Source organism: Aristolochia californica, unplaced genomic scaffold (assembly GCF_029961685.1).
Source record: "Aristolochia californica isolate CCGP_79_NKW_82.1479 unplaced genomic scaffold, dmAriCali1.0.hap1 SCAF_15, whole genome shotgun sequence".
NCBI lineage: Eukaryota > Viridiplantae > Streptophyta > Magnoliopsida > Piperales > Aristolochiaceae > Aristolochia > Aristolochia californica.
The window spans coordinates 25237744-25262564 of NW_027181826.1; the positions used below are offsets into that span (position 1 = coordinate 25237744).

A 24821-nucleotide genomic window follows, 5' to 3' on the forward strand; every position below is an offset into this window, starting at 1 on the left:
TAAATAAGGCAAGGCGTCTCAAATTTTACGTATTAAAAATAGCACATAAACATGATGGCAATAAGATATTACATAACGTGTCACCTATTTGATATATTACAAGAGACTTATACACTGGCCTTGACGGTAGCAGAGGAAATACCCGAATTAGATGAAATTTATATTATTTTACAACGAAATATTTTCTACCGAATTTTATTTTTAGTTATTGTAACTAAAAAGAAAAAATACCTTAAAGAATACAAAAGTGAAAAAAAGCTGAGATGGAAAAAGCTAAAGCCAAGGAGGAAAGCGCGGGCTATCGTCCTCCCTCTCTTTTCTTACACGCTTTCGTCCTTCTCGTTTTAACATATAAAAGGCAGCGAAAATAATGGCGGAGAGAGAGGTCGAAGCGCCAATTCACTTCCTTAGTGAAGCCCGAAGCTAGCAGAGGACGCAGCAGACGGAAGCGTCCGAAAGAGCTGAAAATTTTTCAACTCGCAAACTTTGAGATGCTCTTGAGCTGTGATTCGAACTCTCGAGAAATTATCTCTGTTTCATGCTAATATTGAAACAACCGATATTTTGATTCCATGCGCTAATCGTGGAATCGGAAGTTGTTATCGGAGATCGGAAGCGTGTGTGGGGTAAATGGAGTTCTTCGAGCTTCGCGTGGTTAGTTGAGGTGGGTGAGCGTGGAGTTTGATTTTGTGTTTGAATGCGTGTTTGTGAAGTTGTAGACGAGGATCTGGTAATAGGAGGAGTTTAAGGCACTGGTTCGTGGGTTTCGGCTCTTTCGTCTTCCGTGTGTGTTAAAATGTGTGTTTGTGGGCAGGGATTCTGTTAAAGAAGCTGGCTTTGTGATGGTTTTGGGGAGAGCAAGCTGAAGATCTGAAGTTTATGCTGGTTTTGAGGTGGATGTAGTGGTTTTTGAGGAGTTGTGTTGATTTTCGAGCTGAAATGCGTGTATTTTGAACTTGGGATAGTGGTTAATGCTATCTGTGAAGATTGGGATTACTAGGGTTTCAGTGCATAGGATCAGGTGCGGATGAGGCTGAAGACGAGTGTATCTTTTAGTGGAACCGGTTTTGGATGACGTTTTGAGGAGGGGAGTTGAGGGGAATTTGGAGTTGGTAAATGGAAAAGGTGAAAGCGCGGCTCACCGGTGGAAAAACGGTTTGGGATTTCTCATGGAGGTAGGAGTTAGGACAGAAGATTCGATAAAGGTATGTCAGTCTTTTGGAGGAGAGGTTGAAAGAGACGGTTCTCTGACGATGGAGCGTCGGTGGACGTTCGAGGTTTCGCACATTTACTGAGGGCAGTTGGTGGATTCGGATTGCGTTCTGAAACGAGTTCAAGTTTTTCTGCGTAAATTGTCTTGAATCTGCAGAAATGAGGTTCGCTGCATCTGGCTTCGGCCATCAGGCGCAGGAAGGTAGGTTGATGGTGGTTGCAAAATTGTTTTTTTCGGGCTGTTTATGATGCCATTTTCAGATACTCGAATTTCTGAGAGGTCGCCCTTTGAGGTTTCTTTTTTCTTTCTTCTCCAACCCTAGGACCTTAGGATTGTATTTTATTTTTTATTTTTATTTTCCGCGCACCTGTCTTATTCCTAAAGGGCTGTTCTGGTCGGGGCTCCCCGTAAGGCTTCTGTTTCTTGGTTCTCTGTGTCTAGCCTTTGCTGTTCTAGCTGTTCTATTTGGCATTAAGCACCTTTGACCATTTCAATCCAGAAGGCTGGGTTCTTCTTCTTGCACGTTTGGGATCTATGTACAAGCTAAAACGTCAGATTGAGCTCAAATATTTGTTGCGACACTAGGACTAAAGCAATCATTAGTTTGCTTGACTCTATACTTCCTCAGAATATATTTTAATTATTTTGATGTCTTTGAAGTTTCGTTTTTATCAAATTTTGCCTTATGGCTATTGAAATGTTTACCTACTAGCTGATATATTGGTCACAGATGCACCATTTTGCTGTTTATTTTCTTTGTTCGTGTTTCACCATGTTCGGCGATCAGATTTCAGTCTCTACTTTTTTTTCTTTTTTTTTTGGCTCATTTGAACTTATATGAATATTTTGCACCTGATCCATACCGCTGTGTGGTACATTTCTCAGGAGAAAAGAGAGTCCTGAATTCTGAACTCTGGCATGCATGTGCTGGTCCTCTCGTGTCTTTGCCTGCTGTTGGGAGCCGAGTAGTCTATTTTCCCCAAGGTCACAGTGAGCAGGTCAGGATACGTATCCCATTCAACTCTATCACTAGATTTAAATTTAAGAAAAGATAATACTAACTCCATCTTAATTATTGATAGGATCAGGTTTGTTGATCAGCAAACAACAAGCTGTAGATTAAGTGTAATTCTAAATTATTGAGTAACATTGTACTTTCATATATATATATATATATGTATGATGTATGTATGTATGTATTGAATAGTGTCGGCTTAGTGAAACCTATACTAATGATCCTCTCCTTTGCAGGTGGCTGCTTCAACCAACAAGGAAGTTGATGCCCATATGCCTAATTATCCCAGCTTATCTCCTCAACTGATCTGTCAACTTCACAATGTAACAATGCAAGTAAGTAGTCTTTAGTTGTCTGTATCTACATCCATCTTGTATAATTTTTCTTCATGATATAAGATTTTAGTAATATGTGCCAATGCAGGCAGATGTGGAGACAGATGAAGTATATGCACAGATGACCTTGCAACCTCTAAGTCTGGTATACTTTTTACCTCTGTTCTGTTTTGTGCGACGTCCTCATTCTTTTGGAGTACCTAGTCTTCCCTTAACACAACTGTTTCCTTCAGCAAGAGCAAAAGGATCCATTTCTGCCTGCTGATTTAGGTACCCCTAGCAAGCAACCAACCAATTACTTCTGTAAGACATTGACTGCAAGTGACACTAGCACTCATGGAGGGTTCTCTGTTCCTCGCCGGGCTGCTGAAAAAGTTTTTCCTCCATTGGTAGGATACTTGTGCTGCTTCATTAATATTTTCAGTTATGGCTTCTTTGCCAGGAATACTTACTCTCCTATGCATATGTTTTCTTCCTTTTAGGACTTCACCCAGCAACCTCCTTGTCAGGAATTGATTGCTCGAGATCTTCATGATAATGAGTGGAAATTTCGTCATATATTTCGGGGTAAGTTTGCAAAATTTCTAGGCACATGTAATAGTTATCTGGTATCTCATTGTACACAAAGCTTATCGTGCCTGTTATTAAGTTCTAACTTACAATTTTCTGTTGTGAAAGAAAGGAAACTTTATTTCTTGGGGTAGTGTAGTTGCTTTTTTAAGTTTACGAGGAAGTTGACAAAGTAGAGAAAAGGGGGGCTCAGGCACAAAAATATTGAAAAGAAACTTTGAGGTTGTGAAGGATTTTTATCTAAACCAGTTTATCAGTTACTTGGCATTTTATTTCTTCAGTCAAAGATAGCACATGTGAAGGCATCACTTTCTTTTTCCTTTTAATGAACCTGCTAAAGTATAACTAATCAAAGAAATTGCATCAGAGTTAGGCGATGATCCTATGCAGGATTTTGCTACAATCACTATGGCTGATACCATATAACTGTGTTACATCTAAGTATAAAATTTCATAATGTCTGAAATATGTCCCATGAGATTATTTTCATTGGTCAGTCTGAAGCATTGATGCATCTTCTCATATCAAGATAGACGCTTCTTTTGCAGCATTTATGCTTCTTTGTTGAAGAACTATCTTATACAAGCAATGCAAACTTTCAGAAACTTGTTTAATAAGCTTATGGATCTGGCCCATATAAGTTGCATTGTCTAGTTTGCTGTAATTGATTCTGCATTCGTTTACTATTAGCTGGTGATGCTTTGTGAATCTTCTATTGAGAGTCTAGTTCTTGGAGGCATGGAAAAAATCTCCATGAATAAGTTTCAAGAAAGTAACACTTTCGTTTGAAAGCTTTTAGTTGGATACTTGAAGGGTAAGTGGCCGAGTGTGTGAGATAAATGTACTGGACCTATTATTTGTTGAGTTATGACACAGTTTCCTTTACTTGAAAATTAAACTAAAATAGTTTTGTGTGTTTATTTTACTTGAATTGCAGGTCAGCCAAAGAGACACCTACTTACGACAGGCTGGAGTGTGTTTGTGAGCGCAAAGAGACTTGTTGCTGGTGATTCAGTCCTTTTTATTTGGTAAATGTTCAGGACAATTCAATTGTTTTCTTAATGATCGACATTCATCCTGATAGCCTTGGTGGTGCTTGTCTCTATCAGGAATGAGAAGAACCAGTTACTCCTGGGAATTCGGCGTGCTAATCGACCACAAACTGTTATGCCATCATCAGTTTTATCCAGCGACAGCATGCATATAGGGCTGCTTGCTGCAGCTGCCCATGCTGACGCAACAAATAGTCGTTTCACTATTTTCTACAACCCAAGGTAATACATGCAGTTTTCATGGAACTTGGAATATGATATTGTCAATTTCAAAAGTTATCATTTTTTTTTAATTAATTAATTAACTTAGTTTTTTTTTTTTTCAGGGCTAGCCCTTCTGAGTTTGTCATTCCTCTAGCAAAGTATGTGAAAGCAGTATATCACACTCGTGTTTCTGTTGGCATGCGCTTCAGAATGCTATTTGAGACAGAGGAGTCAAGTGTCCGGCGGTGAGTCCAGCATTTAGTTTCATACTTTCGTTTGATTTCCTATGTACTATTACTGCATAGTCTCACAGGATATAGCACTTAGAAATTGCTTCGCTCTAGGATATTTACTCTTGGCACTTGTTCTCTTCTTGTTACTTAGAATCAGTTTATACATGGACGCTTGATAGCTTGATAATAATATTATGTCAATATATCCAGGTACATGGGCACGATTACTGGTATAGGTGACCTAGATACTGTTCGTTGGTCTAACTCTTACTGGCGGTCAGTGAAGGTACTTATCTTGTAAAAGTACAGTGCTATAATCTGGCATATGGAAACTTTTGCTTGCTCACAAACATATGCCTGGCATCTGACGTGAAAACTTTTGTCTAAATTGTTTTGACGTGCATAATCTGTTAAAAAATTATATGATGATCCTGTTTTAACAGGTTGGTTGGGATGAATCAACTGCTGGAGAGAGGCAACCAAGAGTCTCACTGTGGGAAATTGAACCTTTGACGACATTTCCGATGTATCCATCTCCATTTCCTCTGAGGCTGAAGCGCCCATGGCCTCCTGGATTACCCTCGCATCCGGGTATGCTCTTTGTGCTGCTCAAACTCAAAAACAGAAAAAGAAAAAAAAACAATAATGTCTCTGTTATTACTCAAACTGAAAAGTATGTTGCTCATCTTAATACCATGCAGGTGTCAGGGATGATGATATTGGCTTGAATTCTCCTCTCATGTGGCTGCGCGGAGATGGGTCAGATCGTGGATTTCAAGGTTCGAATTTCCAAGGTATGGGAGTTAACCCTTGGCTGCAGCCAAGGCTTGATGCTTCCATGCTTGGCCTGCATCCTGACATGTACCAAGCAATGGCTTCAGCGGCTCTTCAGGAAATGAGGAACATGGATCCCACGAAGCATGCGTCCCCATCTGTCTTGCAGTTTCAGCAATCTCAAACTGTGCCTAACAGATCTGCTCTATTACAGAGGCAAATTTTGCAACAAACTCAATCTCAATCTCCACAGACCATTCTTCGGAGCATCCAGGAAAATCAGCCTCGAGTTCAATCTCAGGCCCACCTTCTTCAGCAATTGCAGCAACACCATACGTTTACTGAGCATCAACAGCAACAGCAGCAGCAGCATCAACAGCAACAGCAACAGCAACAGCAACAGCAGCAGCAGCATCAACAGCAACAGCAACAGCAGCAGCAGCAGCAACAACAACAACAACAACAACAACAACAGCAACAGCAACAGCAACAGCAACAACATCTACCACAGCAACAACAGTTGTCTGATCAGCAGCCTGTCCCAACTGTAGTTTCAACATTCTCGCAACTTGCGTCAGTGTCTCAGGCCCAGGCACTTGCATCAGCTTGTCAGTCCCAGGCGCTTGTGTCAGCTTGTCAGTCCCAGGCACTTGCATCAGCTTCTCATTCCCAGGCACTTGCATTGGCTTCTCAGTCCCTGGGACCATCTTTGCAGAACATCTCCTCGCTGTGCCAACAGCAGAGCTTTCCAGACTCGAACGGGAATCCAGTGACCACATCTGGTATCTCCCCCTTACATAGCATTTTGGGATCGTTTGCTTCAGATGACACATCAAATCTTCTTAGCCTTCCAAGAACAGTCCCGCCAATCCCTTCCAATACATGGTTGCCCAAACGAGCTGCAATGGAATCATTGCTTCCTTCGGGGGCTCAGCCCATTCTGCCTCAGGTAGATCAGTTAGTTATGCCACCGCCAAGTATCCCTGCAAATTCTGTTTCATTGCCTCCATTTCCTGGAAGAGAGTGCTCAATTGAACAAGAGAGAGGTACTGATCCCACCCAAATTCATCTTCTCTTTGGGGTCAATTTAGACTCCTCATCACTTTTAATGCAGAATGGGATGCCTGGCCTCAGGGGCGTTGGTAGTGAGTCTGATTCAACATCTATTCCATATGCCCCTTCCAGTTATTTGAATGGATCAGGGAATGATTACTCACTGAATCAGGAAATAGCAACTTCAAGCTGCTTAGAAGAGTCAGGTTTTTTGCAATCGCCGGAGAATGCTGGTCAAGTGAATCCACTGACAAGAACCTTTGTGAAGGTGAGTTGCTACCTTAAGTGTGACTTGGTATGGTATGATTATTGCTTATGTTAACTTTTAGTTTCTTTTTCCTGTGAAAATTGTTTGAGAATTGGATTTGTATGAGCAGGTTTACAAGTCAGGGTCCTTTGGGAGGTCACTGGACATAACCAGGTTTAGCAGCTACCATGAGCTGCGCAGTGAGCTCGCACAAATGTTTGGCCTTGAAGGCCAGTTGGAGGACCCTCTGAGATCAGGCTGGCAGCTTGTATTCGTCGACCGGGAGAATGATGTTCTTCTTCTTGGCGATGACCCCTGGCAGTAAGTTTTCCTTTCCTTGATGTCCTTAAAAGTTCCAGCTGAGAACCTTTTCCTTGATGTCCTTAAAAAGTTCCAGCTGAGAACCATTTCCTTGATGTCCTTAAAAAGTTCCAGCTGAGAACCTTTTCCTTGATGTCCTTAAAAAGTTCCAGCTGAGAACCCCTTCTCACCTGGAAACATTCATTCATCTCAACATTGTTATTTTACAAGTGCCAATCTACTTGAAGAGGACTGACCATGCACGACCATTTGCTGCTTAGCATGTGAAAATAGTGTTCTTTCGGTCTCACAAGAAGATTTTGGAGTTGCCCTTACTCCTTTCTTCACTGTTAAGATTTTGAGACATGGTTATCAGTCTTGACTTGTGTGTTGGTATGTACTTGTTGCAGGGAGTTTGTGAACAACGTCTGGTGTATCAAGATACTCTCGCCAGAAGAAGTGCTGCAGATGGGCAAGCAAGGACTTGAGCTCCTGAATTCGGTCCCAATCCAGAGGCTCTCCAGCAACAGCTGCGATGATTACGCTAGCCGACAGGACTCGAGAAATTTGAGTTCTGGGATCACATCCGTGGGGTCTTTAGACTACTAAAATGAAAAGAACCCTGGGTTACACCACGTGGCAACCAGTTCTGTAATATTAGCTTCCCACATTGTGGAGGTTGGGACAGCACCCAGTAAAGTGGCTTCTAGCAGAAACAGATTATTGTATTATATCAATATCCCACATATCACAGTGATACATGTGTAACAGCTACCTATTTATTTTAGAGGATCAATGCTGTAAAGAAAGCACTTATATATTTCCTTCTTTTGTTATCATCTTGCAATGTATTATTATGGACCATGATTCAGGAGCAAATGCTTTTATTCTCTTGCGCCCTCATCTCTTTGAGTGAAGGTTTCTGGCTTTCTATACTGTCCGAGTTTCTAACGGAAGCAATCCAATCTTGATCACTCATTTTCAACAATAACTACGGGCACTATGGCCCATCTGAGAAGACTGACAATGAGTGTTTCGCTTTCCATACGTTTCCTCACTTTTTAACTTCGTGTATCTAATCTGCTCAACATGTTCAGGTCATAACACTTTTTGATCTCCATTGCAGGAAGTTTATCCGGGTGAATGACAGCTCCGGACAGTGGTAGGAAGAGCGAAGTTCCCTGGGTGGGTGTACTAATTAAACCCCATGTGAGAATGGGGCCTTCTGGGTGTCGGAGCTTTGCCACTGTTGCTGGTCCTCATCCCTTCCAATCAATACGAAAAAGTGGGTAAGCCTTTTTCTTTTTCTTTTGTTTTTTGTTTTTTCTGGTTCAGACAGGTTGTGTGGCTACCCTTTTCTTTCCATATCCCTTTCTGCTCTGTCAATCAAACTCGTCTGGTTGCTATCACACGTGTTCTGCCCTTTTGCAGATCTTTATAGTTTTCAAACTCCCGAGTTGTCAGGTCGATCTCCTTCGCCTTTGCCGACCAGGTTTCCGATTTCTTTTCTCAATTCTGTTTAGAAACATTTTCATTTTCCCAGATTTGATTGCCTCTCTCTATAATTTTCTAAAATTCTCCAGCAGAAACTATCTTTATTAGTAACTGGAGGAGAAACTTGATTCCACTTACTAAATTTATCTCTGCTAAACTTGCCATACTGTACTTAGGTCATCACACGATTTTATTTTGATCATCTGTTCTACTCTTCTATTTATTTAATGGTCAGGTACATTTTTTTTTTTTTTTTTTTTTTTTTTTTTGGGGGGGGGTATGATCTTGGATTTAAGTCTCACCAGAGATCATAGGTATATAAGTGTGTATAATAAATATCATTATGATGTCTAACTTAAATTTTAAATAAATAAAATACATTCTATATGTATTAAAATTATCGGTTCAACTAAACTAATTTCCAATAAAATATTTAATTATATTCAATTTCCTGATATATACAGAGGCTACCCAGGTGGCAGAATTCCTTTCTAGTTGAAACCCAAGCCAATGATGCTTGTTGCCACTTCTTCGATAGATGCAAATTTAAATTGGGGAATCTTTCCAAGGCGAGGGATGAAGTAGTTGAGGGCAAAGTCACTGGGGAGACACATCTGGATACCAATAAGGTGAAGTAAATGGGTCCAAACCCTCCAAGCAAAACTGGAGTGAATGAGCACATGGGTAACACTCTTGTCTCAGCTCACATAATCTTCGTCTCAGCCATTGTTTTGCCTTTCGAAAATGTGAAAAATATTAGTTGGATAATGTAGTAGGTAGACAAAAATCCGATACATTACACCAATATCGTCTTCACACCAGAAACCCCCCTTATTTGATGTATACATTGTACATTTGCTTCTCAGATATCAACTGGATTGAGATGATATGTCTATAAAGCAAGACAGAAGAAGACAGAAGAAAACAGAAGAAAGATATTATTTGCGGAGAAACCTCTCTAGAGCAGCAGCATATCTACCTGATTTTAGTGAAAACACCTAGAGAAGATGATATTAGTTGACGGGATTCTTCCCGTTTGGCAAATGTATTCTGCTTGTTGGGCAGTTTTTGCTGCCTGCTGGTTTTTTCTAGCTTCTGCCATTGCCCGCTTCTCTTCCGACCGCAGCTGCAAACTTGCTAATTTGTTCATCATTCTTTCTTGTGCTTCAACTTTCCTCCGTTCAACTAGAGCCTGGTAGGGATTCAAACAGAGGCACTGATTAGGAAGTAGAGTTGAGCAATTCTCAGACTTGAAGACAATTAGCTGGTTAACTTTTAAAAGTTTCCATACCATGGGCAGAAGAATCTGAAAATACCTCTAATCTCTTCATCTCTGCTTCTATTTTTGCCTTCTGGTGACTTTCCCATGCTTCAATCTTGATCTCTTCCCGCCTGTATCTGAAATATCCAGACAAAATTTCATTAATCTTAAAACCACCTGAAAGAATAACACATGATTACATCAAAGTGAAATTTAGCAGAAAAAAAAAAATCACTTTATCAGTAAGAGAACCAACCTTGCTGTGTGCTTAGACTTTTCTGCTTCCTCCCAAGCTGCTGCACGGTTTTCATACTCGAGCTTTACAACTTGTTCAGGATCCCTACTCTCAGGAGAAGCCTTGACACTGTTTTGATTTTGTACTTTACTTGCCCATGTTGCAATATTCGTCTTACCGAGCTGTAAACCAAGAGCCACTATCTCTTTCCTTGTCTTTATCTGCAGTTCTTTCTCAGACATTTCATAACTTTTATTTTCCTCTGTACTTGTTTCAGTTGTGAACTCCGCAGGAGAGGGTTTTGGCTTCCCTGTTCTTGGAGTAGATGGCATTGAGGAAGTTGGACTTCGAAGTGGTGATATAGACCCTACAGGAGTTCCAGTCCTTGAGGGCTCTTGGCTAGTCATTGGGGTCATTTCAGTTCCTGCATCTCTCATGGAAATTGACTTCACTGCAGGAATGGCTGCTTTATGTCAAAAAAATTGCAGATTTATATGAGAAAACGCTTACAAGAATAAATCCTACAAGGAGATTGCACATATGAATCGAAGTGCATGTCAAATAACTGAAGGACCTGAAGTTTCCCACGAGAGGGTTTAACATGATCAGTCAGGCAGAAAACATCTTGCCATTAAAGACCCTCAGTACTACATCAATTGCTTGTAAATGGATGAACCGTTAAACTGGTTGAACCATTACATATAACTGTCCAACTGTGCAATGCTTCACAGATGGCCAATCGATCAATGAAAATTTGGCTCATAGACGGGTTCAAAGTTGTTTGCAGAAATCAAATGTTCTAAATGAATCAGCTCATCTTCTATTCAGTTTGTTTCTTAAAGGAAAAATTCAAATATTCTGGGACAAGCAACATCCTTAAGATGTCTAAGAATGTTCATTTTAGATATAGAAGAAAACCAACTTACTAGTCATTGCAGCATTCTGGTTTGCTTCCTGATCATTAAGAAGATTCACAGAATCAACACCACTGGAACACCGATCACTGGAACACCGATCAGGAAATCTTCCTTCAGCCACTAAATCTGGAAGAAGCGACCTAACAGCCATAAACTTCTCCAGTCCGCTCTGTGATGGTGGATGGCATGTATCAGATTGTTTAGTGTCCATTACCGCCATATGATTTGCCCTTTGCTCTGGAACTATTACTTCAGGTGGAATCCTCATCTGCTGTCTATTCATTTGGGACTGCATGATAGTCTTCTTTACCAAATTTGGTTGATCTGTATGCCGGGTCAGAATCCACTTTTCTGCATCGTTCCACTTAGATGGGATGGGACGAGAAAATATAGAATTGTGCAAGGTCCTTTCTCCTTTGTGAAATTCAAAGCTGGATGAACTTGCATTGTCATGACCACTATCATTATCAGAGTAATCTTCTTCAAGAGATCTCACAGGGTGAACTGAGCTCAAATTAGTATTGAAATGAACTTGATGAGCTACACCTTTTGAATTGTTCTTAATATTAATACGACCTGTATCTCCGGTAATTTTACTTTCAATCTCTTTTGAGTGTGAAGAGCCCTGACTGACTTTGATGTAGTTAGATGCCAGAGGAGATGTACCAGGCAAATCTTTTGGCCCACCTATATATGATAAACCATAAAAATCCATAGTAACCACAATAAAAGTTTTTACTAATATTTCTTAATCAAATCAAAGTAGAGCTTGATGCTTGTTTAGAGTGGAGAAAGTGGGTCAGACCTTCACTCTCGAATTCCTCAACTGTGTCAGCTAATAGACTGTTTTTTGAGTACTCCAAATCCGCAAGCTTCGATGGAGAAGTTCTTGAAGAATTGCTCCCACCCTCCTTTCTAAGATTGTGAGCTCCTAAAAGTTTAATCCTCAGTTTACTAGGGGAAATCATTCCTGTCTGCAAAAGAAGATGAAGATACAAGCTCAAATCTACTCATGAATACACGCAGAGTAAAAGAAAAGGAACCCAGAAAACAGGTTCTTAGCACACGCAGAGTAAAGGAAAAGGAACCCAGAAAAACTAAGCAACAGCGAAGAAACAAATCAACAAAGACGCAATATCCAAAGCCATAACCCCTATCTTTCACCAAATCAGAGAAAATCGATAGGACTTTATGCATCCAGAAGCTCCTCACCTTTACTTTATCAATCCTCTCATATTCCATTGAACTTTCTTCTTGCTCTCTGTTCTCAGAGAGTATGAGAAAACAGATATCTGTCTGCTAAAACTGCGAAGTGAAATATCTCACTGGTCACAGCACTGGCCGCCTCTTTTATAGCAAGGAAGAGCACGAAGAAGACAAAAACCATGGACGGCGATCTTTCTTAGCCTGCCATCATCGATTCAGCGATCTTTTTTACTACTCGGGTTTGCTGTTTGAAACTTTGAAATTCTAGCCACTAATCATTATTTTTCTCCCGCTTTTCCTCTTTTTCGACTTTGAAACCAAAAAGTTCAGGAACCCATGATGCTGTAATGGATTATAGCGTCATGTCAAGCAATTCAAACCTCTTCCTGAACCGAATCTGTTTCAGTCTGCCCCCTGCAATTCATCCTTCAATTGATTTTCTTATCTGCTACAAGTTCAAAGCTCTTTCTTTATATAGCTTCTTTTGTAGAATTACAGTTGGGAGTTGACATGGTGACGTACCATCTTGACTGCATTGTCGCTTTCATGAGGAAAAAAAATAAAAAATCTCACCGGTTAGAAGAAGATCTGTAAATGTCCATTGACAAAATTAGATTTCCACAACCCAGTGATCCCTCTTATGAACACGTCCACTGTTGATAAAAAACTGAAAATCCTTTGATATGTATACCAAAGTTTTCATCCAATTAAAAATATGGACAAATTAATTAATTAATAATATTAATTAAAACAAGCAGCTGACCTAGTTTTGTGAGATATTTAAATTGAACTGAATTAATAGAAAAAGTTATCCAGATCAAGTTAGAGAAATACTAAAATAATTAAGAAACAGAATTCCGAGTACAGTGTCGATTGCTATTCTCGGTGCATGCTCCCCAATTCCTCGGCGAGTTTCTACCAACTAATTAAGACCCACCTTTCTTCCTCAATCAGTCAATCAAAAGTACCTCCCCACAGACTTCACAGACTCTCTCTCTTTCTCTCTCTACTGTGTTCTAATTCTCTCTCTTCATCCACCAACTTTCCCTCTTCTGCACTCTCTTTCTTTCTCTTCAGTCTTTGGTTGAATTGAATACTCACCATTAATCTCGGGCCTGCACAACTCTATAACGTTGAAACTCATGTATTTATGTAATATTATATTCACACCATTAATCTCTCTCTTCGTACACCATTATCAAAGGTTTAATATTTCTTTATCACAGACCTCAATTTGCAGGAATTTCCCTCTTCTAATGATTTGATAAACCTTAGTTACAAGTGATTGATCCATCACAAATATCACTTGAGATTAACCCCAAGTAACCCTCTTAAATCTAATCATGCGGGTGAGACCAATGCTGTGATGATTTCACCCACTAGTAAATCTGAACTCATCCTTCATAATCAAAATATCCTTTTCTTCTTTTTTTCTAAATGAAGGTAAGTAGAGGCGGCAGTCGAGTTGAACTTACAGGGTAGTCATGGTCTCTGCAGACACTTTGATGGGACTTGCTTTGAACCCAGTCTGCTTGCATGCATTTCATGGGCATTGCCTGGGCAGACAGGGTTAGGTTTCTGTGAGGCAAATTGTCAAACATGCTGCTTGACCTCAAATCCATCGTATCTTCACATTTTTCTCGCATAGGACCCACCCCATGTTCTACGTTTCCTGCTCTGCCTCCTCTGATGCATACGGAGATTTCCATTCCTTCCAAATCCAAGCCCTGCTGCCTTTTCTTCAAGATTAGGTCGCTGCAATTTCTAGTTATTTTTCTGCAGACCATGTGCAAAGAGAAAGTTGAACTAATCTATCTTTGCTGCGGTCTTCTTCTAACATTCTTGAGGACTGGGGAGGACTGGTACTCAATCTGTACTGGCCAATGCGATCAGACCCAGAAATTTATCGATGGAGACAAAAGCAAAGGCTTGGTTCAATGCCTTTAATTCGCAGAGATTTTTGACTGTCTGCAAGCATGGTCTGGTCAGTACTCGCAGACTTCTTAATTCGGAATGGAATTGATTGACAGCTTGGAAAGAACTTGACGAATGAGAAGCCTCTATATCCCTTAGACTCGTCCAGGTGGAACTCGTGAACCGAAACCTTCCAAGATCGGCGTCTGGACTTTGGATGCATCGTTCTGATTTCTGTGTGTTGTCGACATCGCTTTTCATGCAGTTTTGTCTTTGATTCAATTATGGAAACGGTGACACCGCCCGTCTCTGAAATCATCTGACAGTAGAAGAAACTTGGAAGTTTATTGGGAATGATGTCTCAGATGAACAGGGATTAAAACCTGATATTGCTGTACTGGGATGCAACCATCGAAATAATTGAGGGAAAACATGGTCGGTCCACGCTGATTCCTACAGATTGGGAATGATGTCTCAGATGAACAGGGATTAAAACCTGATATTGCTGTACTGGGATTCGAAATAATGGAGAGAAAACATGGTTGGTCCACGTTGATTCCTACAGAATGTCAATAATAAACATTGACGAGACCCATGTTTTGGCCTGTGATCCAATTTATCTGGCAGATTCTGTATTTTTAATGGAGAAACAAAAGATCAGCCATTATTATTGAACGCAGAGAGGATGAGCAGAGACGATGTGGGCATAGGGGTTAGGGACTGTACTTAGTCATGAGATTTCGGCAGATATGTCATATCGGCTGTGACGTTCTTCCGTATCTGTCAATAAACTCGCCCATGGTTAATGGAAATTCATAATGTTTCAGAATTTGAGAAAAGGGCAGGAGATTGTTACGACCTTCATCTAAATTGCATCTGGGTCTGAGATAGAAATAAACGAAGAGCTCTTATTCTGAAATCTTAAACCCTAAACCCTAATGTTTAAATTATAAAGCATTTCACTTTAGCCTATAAAAATAAAAAATAATTTTAAATAATAATAATAGAACAGAAGATTTTACAAAAAAATTATTGGGTTTCACTTTCACTAATTGAGAGAAGAGGAATCATGCAAAGTTGCTTGCATGAAAAACAGCTTGATGCAGAATCTGTCGGTCAAACCATGGCGATGGCCGCCTACTTGTTGCCATGCGTGGCGTGTGCCCATATGATGATCTCATCCTCTTTCGTGGTGAAGGGGAGATGTTGCACGAAACGACTCAATTGGTTGCACCACCGCAGTCGGCACGACTTACCCGACCTCCCCGGCATACCCACGCTTATGGCCAACTAGCTCCCGGCCCGTTCTGCTTCACCAGCCTCTGTTCCCAAAAACTCAGCCTTTCCCGTCACCACCGCTGCTGCTGCTGTCGTTTCTACTGCGGGATGCCATCCTCATCCTGGCATCGTCGAAATTCAATTAGTGAGGATGTGATGACACTCGACGACACGCTTCAGACCAAGGAGTTCTACTCAGATTCCTCTTCCTCCAGTCGGCAGCGGAAGAACCTCAAACGGTCTCCTTCTTCGTCAACAGCAACTCGGACCAAGTTCCAAACATAGCACGTCTTGTTGATTATTGAAATCTCAAACGGAAAAGAGCCATTGAGCTCTGTCGTCAGGAAGGCAAAGTCGGGAAGACGAGTGAAAAATAAAATTTGATTTCTGATTCGTAACTTTACAGATTACAAGTTAGGGTTAAATATAATGATTAAGGGTAAAAGGGTAAAAATATAAATATTACAAAATAATAAAAAATAACATTCTAATACTCCCCCTCAAGGTGGCTTGTAAATGTCCTTGACAGCCATCTTGGACAACAAAGAAAAAAGGTGGGTAGAAAGGAGAGGTTTAGTAAACATGTCGGCTAGCTGGTACTGAGAACGAACGGGAAGTAACTTGAGGACTCCCGAAGTAACACGTTCACGAACAAAATAATAATCAATCTCAATATGTTTGGTGCACTCATGAAATGTAGGGTTAGAAACAATGTGAATTGCAGCTTGATTGTCGCAATAGAGCAGCATAGGAGAGTCAACTTTGACTTGAAAATCTTGAAAAAGTTGTTGTAACCAAATAAGTTCAATGACAGTGGAAGAAAGAGCTTGATATTCAGCTTCGACGGAGGAGCGGGAGACGGTAGTCTGCTTTTTGGCCTTCCAAGAGACCAAAGAATCACCAATGAAGATGCAAAAGCCTGTAGTAGATCGGCGAGAATCAAGGCATGATCCCCAATCAGCATCAGAGTAAGCGCGTACCTGCAAGGAAGAAGTAGAAGAAAACAACAAACCTTGACCAGGACTGGTCTTGAGATAACGAAGCAGGTGATGAACTGCCTGGAGATGAGGAAAGCGGGGTTGGGCCACAAATTGAGTGAGCTTGTGAACGGCAAAAGTAATGTCGGGGAGAGATAAAGTAAGGTAAAGAAGTTTCCCAACAAGCCGTCGATAGTGGGTTATATCAGGAAGCAGGTCACCGTCAGTGGCAGTTAAAGGAAGTTTGGGATCCATGGGAATACTAGTGGGTTTACAAGCTAGGTAACCTGAGTCTTTAAGTAATTGTAAGGTGTAATGGCGTTGAGAAAACACAATACTGGCTTTGGACTAAGCAATTTCAAGACCAAGGAAGTGCTTAAGACAACCAAGATCCCTGAGCTTGAACTGAGTATGCAGAAATTGTTTGAGCTCAGTAATAGCACTAGATGAAGGGCCAGTAAGAATGATATAATCCACATAAACTAGGAGGGCGACAAAGGAGGAGCCATGTCCTTTGGTGAAAAGAGAGTAATCGGATTTCGATTGAAGAAAACCAAACGTGATTAAAACGTGAGAAAATTTTGAGTACCATTGGTGCGAAGCCTGTTTGAGACCATAAAGGGACTTGTGAAGCTTGCAAACCAGTTTGTTGTGAAAGGAAGAGGACTCCCCCTGTCGAAGGTAGCTAAGAGGGAGATCCATATAGATTTCTTCAAAAAGATCACCATGTAAAAAGGCATTATTGACATCAAGTTGAGCAAGATGCCAACCATGGGAGGCAGCAAGGGCAAGAAGAACCTTCACCGTTACTAATTTGACTACTGGAGAAAAGGTGTCGACAAAGTCCAAACCTTCTTGTGGGGGCCTTTAGCTACCAAACGAGCCTTATGGTCCTCAAGAGAACCATCAGAGTTAAGTTTGATTTTATAAATCCATTTGCATCCAATGGTATATTTATCAGGGGGCAGAGGAGTGACGGTCCAGGTGTGGTTTGCTTCCAGAGCGGCCAACTCGTCACGCATAGCCAACCTCCATTCAGGACACTTCACTGCTTGATGATAATATTGAGGTTCAACCTGAGAAGAGAGACTGAGTGCAAAGTGTTTGTGGGAATCAGAAAGGGCATGGTAAGAGATGGAGTTAGAGATTGGATAAGGCTGAGAGAGTGGAATAGATGGAGGAGGACCAACAAGTAAATTACAGTGATAATCCTGTAAGTAATGAGGTGGATGAGTCTTCCTAGTAGATGTGCGAAGAAGAGCACCAACGGATGAGGAAGGAACAAGTGTGGGAAGATCATGAGGTGGATGACCAGCAACTGGAATATCAGAAATAACGGGGGAAGCGGGAATAGGGGAAGAATTGAGGTCTGGAAAAGGATGAACTTGGAGGGAGGAGTGAGGCAGAACTAAATCAAGAAAGTGATCATTAAGTTGATCTAAACGTGTGATAGTATGGAAAGTGAAAACTTCCTCATGGAACACGACATCTCTGGAAAGAAAAACCTGTTTGGTTTCCACATCATAGAATTTATAACCTTTTACACCAGCTGGATAACCAAGTAACACAAAAACCCGAGCACGAGGGTGAAACTTGGTGCGATGAGCAACTAAGGTGGAAACAAAGGCTAAACAGTCAAAGACGCGAAAGATGGAATAATCAGGAGAAGTGTTATAGAGCAAATGGAAGGGGGTGTTATGGCGTAAGAGAGGAGAAGGAGTTCGATTAATTAAGAAAGCCGCAGTAAGAATACACTCGGTCCAAAAAGGGACGGAGATGCGGGATTGAAAAAACAACGATCAAGCCACATTCAAAAGGTGTTGATGTTTACATTCAACAACCGAGTTTTGGTGAGGCCTTTCAACACATGAGAATTGGTGCAAAACTCCATGAGTTTGAAAAAAGTCAACAAAGGATAACTCAGGTGCATTATCAGATAGAAAAACCTTGATTTTGGCATTAAACTGCGTAGAAACCATGTTAAAAAAATACGGTATCACAAAGACAATATCATATTTAGTCTTCAATAGGTAAATCCAAGTAAATCTAGTACAATCATCGACAAGAGTAAAGAAAAAACGATGACTAGTATAGGAAACAGTTTGATATGGTCCCCAAATATCACAGTGCACAAGATCAAAGGGAGATGCTGACAAATGATTATGAGATTCAAAAGATAATCTACGTTGTTTAGCAAGAGGACAAATATAACAAGGATCGGATTTATGTAATCTAGTTACATCACAGTTTAATTGATCCTTCAAAAAATCAGGTCTCTGAAAAGAAATGTGTCCTATCCTATTATGCCAAACATGAGCAGAAATATTGTTAACAAAAATATGAGAAACATAAGTCAAATTCTGAGCACGGAAGACATAGAGATCTTGGATTTTGTCACCCTTGCCAATCGTCCTCTGGGTGGAGAGATCCTGGATAACAAAACAATCAGGAAGAAAACTTACTGTGAGGTCAGAGTTAGTAACTAAAGCATTAATTGAGATCAAGTTGAATTTGAATTGAGGAACAAACAGTACGTCTTTAAGCATAAGGTGATAATGCAATTTAATATCACCAGCAAAGTGGACCAAAAACTGAGAGTTATTGGGCAAAGTAACAGTAGCGTGTGGGATAACATGCGAGGAAACAAAAACATGAGCGTGAGAGCAGATATGTCTAGTAGCTCCTGAGTCTACAATCCATGACTGAGGTGAAGAAATTAGAGGATTTAAAGTTACAGAAAAACAAGTACCAGCCAAGCAGTTGGATGTAGAAGATGTTAGAGTAGTAGTTACTGTTGCTGAGCTATGCAGGCGTGTAGAAAGCATTGACATGAGTTGTTGATATTGAGTAGGGTCCAGATTCTGAACAAAGCTTCCAACAGAAGGAACACCTTGGCTATCATCAGCAATAGAAACTTGATGAGCAGCAGCATGAGGATTTTGGTGGGTTTTGGTTGCGGGGCCAAGCGGATAGCCATGGAGCTTGAAACAACGAGTGATAGTATGACCAACAATCTTGCAATGGGTACAGAAATATTTTTCCTTGTTCTGAGTCCGGGGAGCACTGTAAGTCTGATTCCGAGGAACATTGTAATTCGGATTCCGGGGGGCACTGTAAGTGGATTGGAATCTCTGAGAGGACTGTGAGCCAGGTTTATGAATGTCTGGCTTCCCAGATTTAACTGTAAAGGCCATCGTGTCAGTGGGAGTATGCGAACCCGAGGCTTGAGTAGTCTTCCTTTGTTGTTCCTCTTGAACAACCAGAGAAAAAACAAGATTAATAGGGGGCATCGGATCCATGAGGAGCAGCTGACCACGAACTTGGGAGAAAGAGTCATCAAGTCCCATTAAGAAGGATAGTATATTCCATATGGTGGAAATCAGTAAGATGTTTAACGCCACCACACGAGCATGTCCCATAAGAATAATTAGGGCGGTATTTGCTTAGTTCTTCCCAAATGGTTTTCAGCTTGGTGAAATAAGTGCTAACAGAATCCTTGTCTTGACGCAAGGTTATCAATTCTCGTTTAAGCTAAAAAATACGCGGGCCGTTACGTTGTTGAAAACGATCCCGAAGGTCGAGCCAAATTTTTCGGGCAGAAGCAGCAAAGATAACACTCGCAGAGATTTCCTTGGAAACCGAATTTAGGATCTAAGAGAGGACCATGTTATTATTCTGGGTCCAAGAGCTAAGCAAAATAGGATAAGCACTTTGAGGTTCAGGTATGGAACCATCGACAAAAACCCACTTTGTTCTTCACGGATAAGGCGATCAACATCGCACGACTCCAACTAATGTAATCGGTGAGCAGCTGCAAGACAAGAACTTGCCCCAGGCTGTCCGAGTGGTGAATATAATATGGGTTCGATGGTTCTTAAAAAATGGAACGAGACGCACTGGTACGACGACCAGAATCTGGAGCAGTCGTCGATGAGTAAGTCTCCATGGAGCGTTAACCGAAGCAGTTCACCAATGCAACGCCAAAAAAAATTCACCAATCCAACAGAAATCTTAACACAAATCGGCCAACCAAATATTTTCCCCAAGGCCAACCGTGAATGCTGCGCGAAAAAGTACCTTCGCGACCAGCCAGAAATTTTTTTTAACAGATCCAACCAAATATTTTCCCAGCCAGTTAGGTAGCGCCTCAAAAAAAATTCAATCGACCACTACCAATACCACTACCAACAGTTTCGTATCTCCTCAAGAACGAAAATGTCCAGACAGGAAATCTAATCGGCAGTGGAACCAGACGAAGAGAAAAAAAAAAAATTAGAAGAGGTGTGAAAGCTAACCTCTTTGCCGGGAGATAACCAACAGAGCCAACGGAGGGAGAAATCAGCCGTTGCAGAACGCCGAAGGCCAAAAATAGATAGCCTAAGGCTGAAAATCTTTGCCGAAATCCATCCTCTCGGTAACGAGGATGAAAAAATCAGAGATGGAGTGAGCCGCTACCGGAAAACCAGACGAAAAAATAATCAACGGAGTGAACCGTTGCCGGAAAACCGATGGCCAAAACCAGTTGCCGAAATTTTTGGGGAAAGGGACGAGTAGAGGATTGATCGCTCTGATACCATATTGAAACCTCAAACGGAAAAGAGTCGTTGAGCTCTGTCGTCGGGAAGGCGAAGTCGGGAAGACGAACAATGAAAAATAAAATTTGATTTCTGATTCATAACTTTACAGATTACAAGTTAGGGTTAAATACAATGACTAAGGGTAAAAGGGTAAAAACATAAATATTACAAAATAATAAAAAATAGCATTCTAATATTGATTATACTTGTTGATTCGGATTTCATTCAGCTTGTTAATCCGAAAATATTATCGTTTTGCTTCCCTAGGCTTCTCCTCTGTTTGCTATTTTTTTTCGAGTGCTAGTTGGGTTCCCGCTTTGGGAGGACGAAGAGGCCAGCCAGATTGATTTTTTCGTTTATATTTCCTGTAATTGATTGTTGTTGCGTTGTTTCTTCCATCCTGAGCTTGCTGTGTTGCTTTTTGGGAAGTTACTGTCTGAAGACGCTCTCTTTGGTTTACTGTCGTCCCACGCTGTATGGGAGCTAGAATCGCGGGGAAGAAGATGGCATATTTATCGATTAAAAGACTTCCTAAATTAGGAAGCGCCGGATTAAACCTGAATCGAGTCTGTTTTGTTTCACCCGGGTTAACCTAGCGATCGGGTGACCAAATTGACTCTGTTCTGCTCGGGTTAACCCAGCGGTAGGGATAAACTTAGATCGAGTCCATTCGACCTAGGTCAACTTGACAGTCAACTTGATTTGAGTCAGTCTCTGCCTTCTCATCCTGGTCTCCTGACTCGGGTTGACTTATTTATTATCTTCCAATAATTAGTCCCCCCCCACAATATAAATCCACAACCTACAGAGGATAAGAGTGTGCCCAACATCCAACGTGAGTTAAGTCTATTATTCACCCAAGAGGTATTTTTTTGAGTTACCCTGAGAAAGTGGGTAGACTTTGTGCTCCACAGTAAGACTAATTTTCTCTTGTGAAATTGAGCGAAAAGTAATTTTGACTATGACTATTTAACTGGAGTATGGAAGGATGTCTTACGACTAGGAGTGATTTACTCTCCTATATTATGCCAGGTGGTTCTCTAAGAGACTACCAGCTTGAGGGGGAGTGTTGGAAGATATGGTGGACTGTCATTTTATACAGGAAGATCCTATACACCATTTGCAACAAGTTGGACATGTATGATGTTCTCTTACCCCCAATTTGAGGGGGAGTGTTAGAAGATGAACCCAAACGCACACGACCAAAGAAGGCCCACACATCCAAGTATGTTAGAAGATGGACTCAAGTTCATAAGACCAAGGAAGGTTTACACATCAAAGAGATGTGGATGATAGGCTCAAGGCCACAAACCAAAGATAAGGCTCATAGGCCTACACAGTGATGGCATGATGGTAAATAAAGAATCATCTCATAAAGATAACACTGATGTAATTAGTTTAGGGTATAATTATAATATTATAGAATTATTAATCTATTAATTGAGTTTCAGGATAAAGGTTAGGATACAAGTCCATAACCTCTTTTTTCCTCTTGTTTTCTCTCAATATTTCGTCTTTTGAACTAAATCTATAGAGTCTTAAAAATCACCACTGATAATGAGCCATACTGATACAAGTATTTACATAGTTTCAAATATGCCCAATATTGGAGTTTCTGAAAAATCCAAAGTGGCCTAATATTAAAAAACTTACTCTTCTTCACCTCTTTCTTTGGTTCCTAATGCCTGCTGGGGTGAAAGGAGACGGAAATTGATTATATCATCATTGCTCACATAAACAACCCTAAACACATCATACTCTATGGTTGCAGCCAGATGCTTGACATATGGTGCAATGGTCCTCCTGTGATCCGAACTGAGAAGCCAACTATAACACGATTGCAGAGATTTCCACACATGCATGCTTGCCACCCTTGGCTTGTCATGGCACTGAAAGCACACTACAGAAGAAACTCCTTCCATCTTTATGGAAATTGATTTTAATACGGCTAAACAAGCGTAGGAGAGAGCTTCAAGACCGTGAGAGTTTGGGCACATAGCAGTCATGGAGACGGTATCACCTGTACTGAACTTGGTGTTGCGGAGGCCATCTTTGGATTCACCGGCATAAGGTTCAAAGAAGCCATAGTCAAGTAGGATGGCTAGAGATGATACTTTTGTTAGAGCTGACAACTGCAGAAAATTGGATAAGAATCATGAGCATTAGGTAAGGTGCTGTTGAAGAAGGTAAAATAAATAGTTGGAGGAAAGTAGAAAATGCTTCTTTGGTCTGTAACAGAATTTCTAATTTTTTTTGTTGTTGTTCAGATACTTGAAGGTAAGGCCCTAACCACTTACCAGAGAAGCCTTGAGTAGTTTCTTTTTCTCCTCTGATCTCTTTATCCATGCTCCATACCAGATGACCTGAGTGACCCAAAACCAACTCACAATTTATATCACCATTTTAGTTCAGCATGATGAAGGTAAGAGATGTCTCCAAGCAGAAGACAGACCAACAAAAAAAGGGTATAATCCATCCAGACCAGGATTGAGAAGAAGCCGTATCATTAATAAATTTGAGATTCAGACAGAAAAGGCTGAGATTCAAACATTTAATTCACTATATAAAACCCATCCTAAACAGACTGCTATAAGATTAAAAGAAGAAGTTCTAAAACAACATCCTCAGCTTGCCCAATAATTGCAGAAAAAAATACAGTAGCAGTCAAAGAATGAAAGCAGTTATCCCAACTTATCCCCCTAGCCGAGACCATTGACAAAGAAATACCAGAAAGAACAAAAAAAAGACTGTGATAAATGGATCCACAAATAGGGCAGTGAAAACGTAGTAACTTTCGTGATTCCTTGCTATCAAGACAAAGGACAAATTAATCAGGCAAAGAGAGGTAAAAACTGGAAACAGAAGCTCTGGGAATTGGAAGAAATTAATTAAAATCCGTATTCTGAAAAAATTAACAAGATGTCTTCATCACATTCGATAACTGAAAATTAAGCAGGAGAGAGAACACTCGAGTGGACTAAAATATTATCATGAATTTTACATAAAAATTTAAGAGCTACAAAAAGATTGCTGTCAACTCATTACGAAACGCATGATATCCTTCAGGAGTGTCACCAAGGTGAAAGGAAACTGCAAATCAAATAACCTCCACATAAGACAACCAAACTAGTTGTCAATGACCACATACAAAAACAGTAAGTTGAAAAACTGAATCAAACTTTCAACATCCAACTTCAGATAAAAATATGCTGAGACCAGAAGTTCGATAAGCAGGGCATCGACAGAAAAGACGAGCAATAAAGGGAGGGTCTCACCAAATTCCCATGAATACTTTTGAAAAGAGCACTGTAAGCACAGCCATGATCCTCGGCATAGAAAGAGAACCACTGGAGAGCCTCAATGAGTTCTTCCACAACCACACCAGTGGGTCTGAAAACAAAGAAACTGGTATCCAGGTTCCTATTGTCAAAAGGCACCAAGCAAGGCATGACGATTCTTCTTCCCCGCTGAGCACTTGGGCTCAATCAAAACTTGAAAGAAAAGCGAGAAACCACAAGGAAATTCTTCCAAACTCTAAATGGAATCCCCACCGCGGAGAGGTCAGGATGGTTAGAATTTCTTGCCGAGAAGTGGTTCGTTCATTTTGAATCGTGGCTCTTCTTTGGGTTTCAGGGGAAGAAGACGGAGTAATGGTCAGTGGTCAAGCTTTTTGACTCACTCCCCACGTGGAGACGAGGTCATGTTTATGTAGTCTGCGGTGCTACACGTATTGGCGGATCTCAGAGCACACGTGATAAATGTTCTGTCGTTTACGTTTTTGATTTATTTAAGAATGTAAACTCTAAGATTCTTTTTCTTTTTAATTATTCCACCGTTCATTTCGTGTCCATGAATAAATTAAACGGGAGATAGTCCAAAATTAATCAGGCATGAATTACTCCGACATTATTTAGTTTATTTGATTGGGTCGTTACTCCAAAATGATCTCCTTTTCATTTTAATCAC

General features: G+C 40.7%; 3 protein-coding genes across 6 annotated transcripts; 1 reads left to right on the plus strand and 2 right to left on the minus strand.

Moving 5' to 3' along the window:
• Positions 1-393: 393 nt before the first annotated feature.
• Positions 394-7901, plus strand: LOC137952376 (auxin response factor 6-like). 2 transcript variants are annotated; one of them, XM_068799530.1, is made up of 15 exons: positions 394-1414; positions 2099-2211; positions 2465-2563; positions 2652-2708; positions 2797-2952; positions 3046-3130; positions 4071-4161; positions 4243-4407; positions 4512-4634; positions 4833-4908; positions 5066-5213; positions 5324-5416; positions 5504-6717; positions 6827-7017; positions 7407-7901. In XM_068799530.1, the coding sequence occupies exons 1-15, from the start codon at positions 1372-1374 to the stop codon at positions 7603-7605; spliced, it is 2853 nt and encodes a 950-aa protein (XP_068655631.1). In that variant the 5' UTR covers positions 394-1371; the 3' UTR covers positions 7606-7901. The 2 variants fall into 2 exon arrangements, with proteins under 2 accessions (XP_068655631.1, XP_068655630.1); XM_068799529.1 differs by having other exon boundaries at positions 5324-6717.
• A 1279-nt stretch (positions 7902-9180) lies between these two features.
• On the minus strand, positions 9181-12515 carry LOC137951924 (uncharacterized). Of its 3 annotated transcripts, none has more exons than XM_068798918.1 (6): positions 12116-12515; positions 11709-11877; positions 10913-11590; positions 10008-10437; positions 9807-9888; positions 9181-9682 (listed from the first exon to the last, which is right to left on the minus strand). In XM_068798918.1, exons 1-6 carry the CDS (start codon positions 12143-12145, stop codon positions 9476-9478), a joined length of 1596 nt encoding a protein of 531 aa, XP_068655019.1. In that variant the 5' UTR covers positions 12146-12515; the 3' UTR covers positions 9181-9475. The 3 variants fall into 3 exon arrangements, with proteins under 3 accessions (XP_068655019.1, XP_068655017.1, XP_068655016.1); XM_068798916.1 differs by having other exon boundaries at positions 10008-10449; XM_068798915.1 differs by having other exon boundaries at positions 10008-10452.
• A 9847-nt stretch (positions 12516-22362) lies between these two features.
• On the minus strand, positions 22363-24471 carry LOC137952327 (uncharacterized). The gene is made up of 3 exons (XM_068799462.1): positions 24131-24471; positions 23153-23218; positions 22363-22987 (listed from the first exon to the last, which is right to left on the minus strand). Exons 1-3 carry the CDS (start codon positions 24302-24304, stop codon positions 22505-22507), a joined length of 723 nt encoding a protein of 240 aa, XP_068655563.1. The 5' UTR covers positions 24305-24471; the 3' UTR covers positions 22363-22504.
• Positions 24472-24821: the final 350 nt, after the last annotated feature.

What these genes read in the sequence shown, in the direction of transcription:
- LOC137952327 (XM_068799462.1), bottom strand. Translation starts at nt 24,304, where the DNA reads ATGCCTTGCTTGGTGCCTTTTGACAATAGGAACCTGGATACCAGTTTC. An exon ending in AAAGTATTCATGGGAATTTG is followed by an intron (nt 23,219 to 24,130) that starts GTGAGACCCTCC and finishes TGGGTCACTCAG; the next exon opens with GTCATCTGGTATGGAGCATG. An exon ending in AACTACTCAAGGCTTCTCTG is followed by an intron (nt 22,988 to 23,152) that starts GTAAGTGGTTAG and finishes AATTTTCTGCAG; the next exon opens with TTGTCAGCTCTAACAAAAGT.
- LOC137951924 (XM_068798915.1), bottom strand. Translation starts at nt 12,145, where the DNA reads ATGGAATATGAGAGGATTGATAAAGTAAAG. An exon ending in CCAGAATGCTGCAATGACTA is followed by an intron (nt 10,453 to 10,912) that starts GTAAGTTGGTTT and finishes TTTGACATAAAG; the next exon opens with CAGCCATTCCTGCAGTGAAG. An exon ending in CAGAGATGAAGAGATTAGAG is followed by an intron (nt 9,683 to 9,806) that starts GTATTTTCAGAT and finishes AATCCCTACCAG; the next exon opens with GCTCTAGTTGAACGGAGGAA.
- LOC137952376 (XM_068799529.1), top strand. Translation starts at nt 1,372, where the DNA reads ATGAGGTTCGCTGCATCTGGCTTCGGCCATCAGGCGCAGGAAG. An exon ending in TTCACAATGTAACAATGCAA is followed by an intron (nt 2,564 to 2,651) that starts GTAAGTAGTCTT and finishes GTGCCAATGCAG; the next exon opens with GCAGATGTGGAGACAGATGA. An exon ending in GAGGAGTCAAGTGTCCGGCG is followed by an intron (nt 4,635 to 4,832) that starts GTGAGTCCAGCA and finishes CAATATATCCAG; the next exon opens with GTACATGGGCACGATTACTG.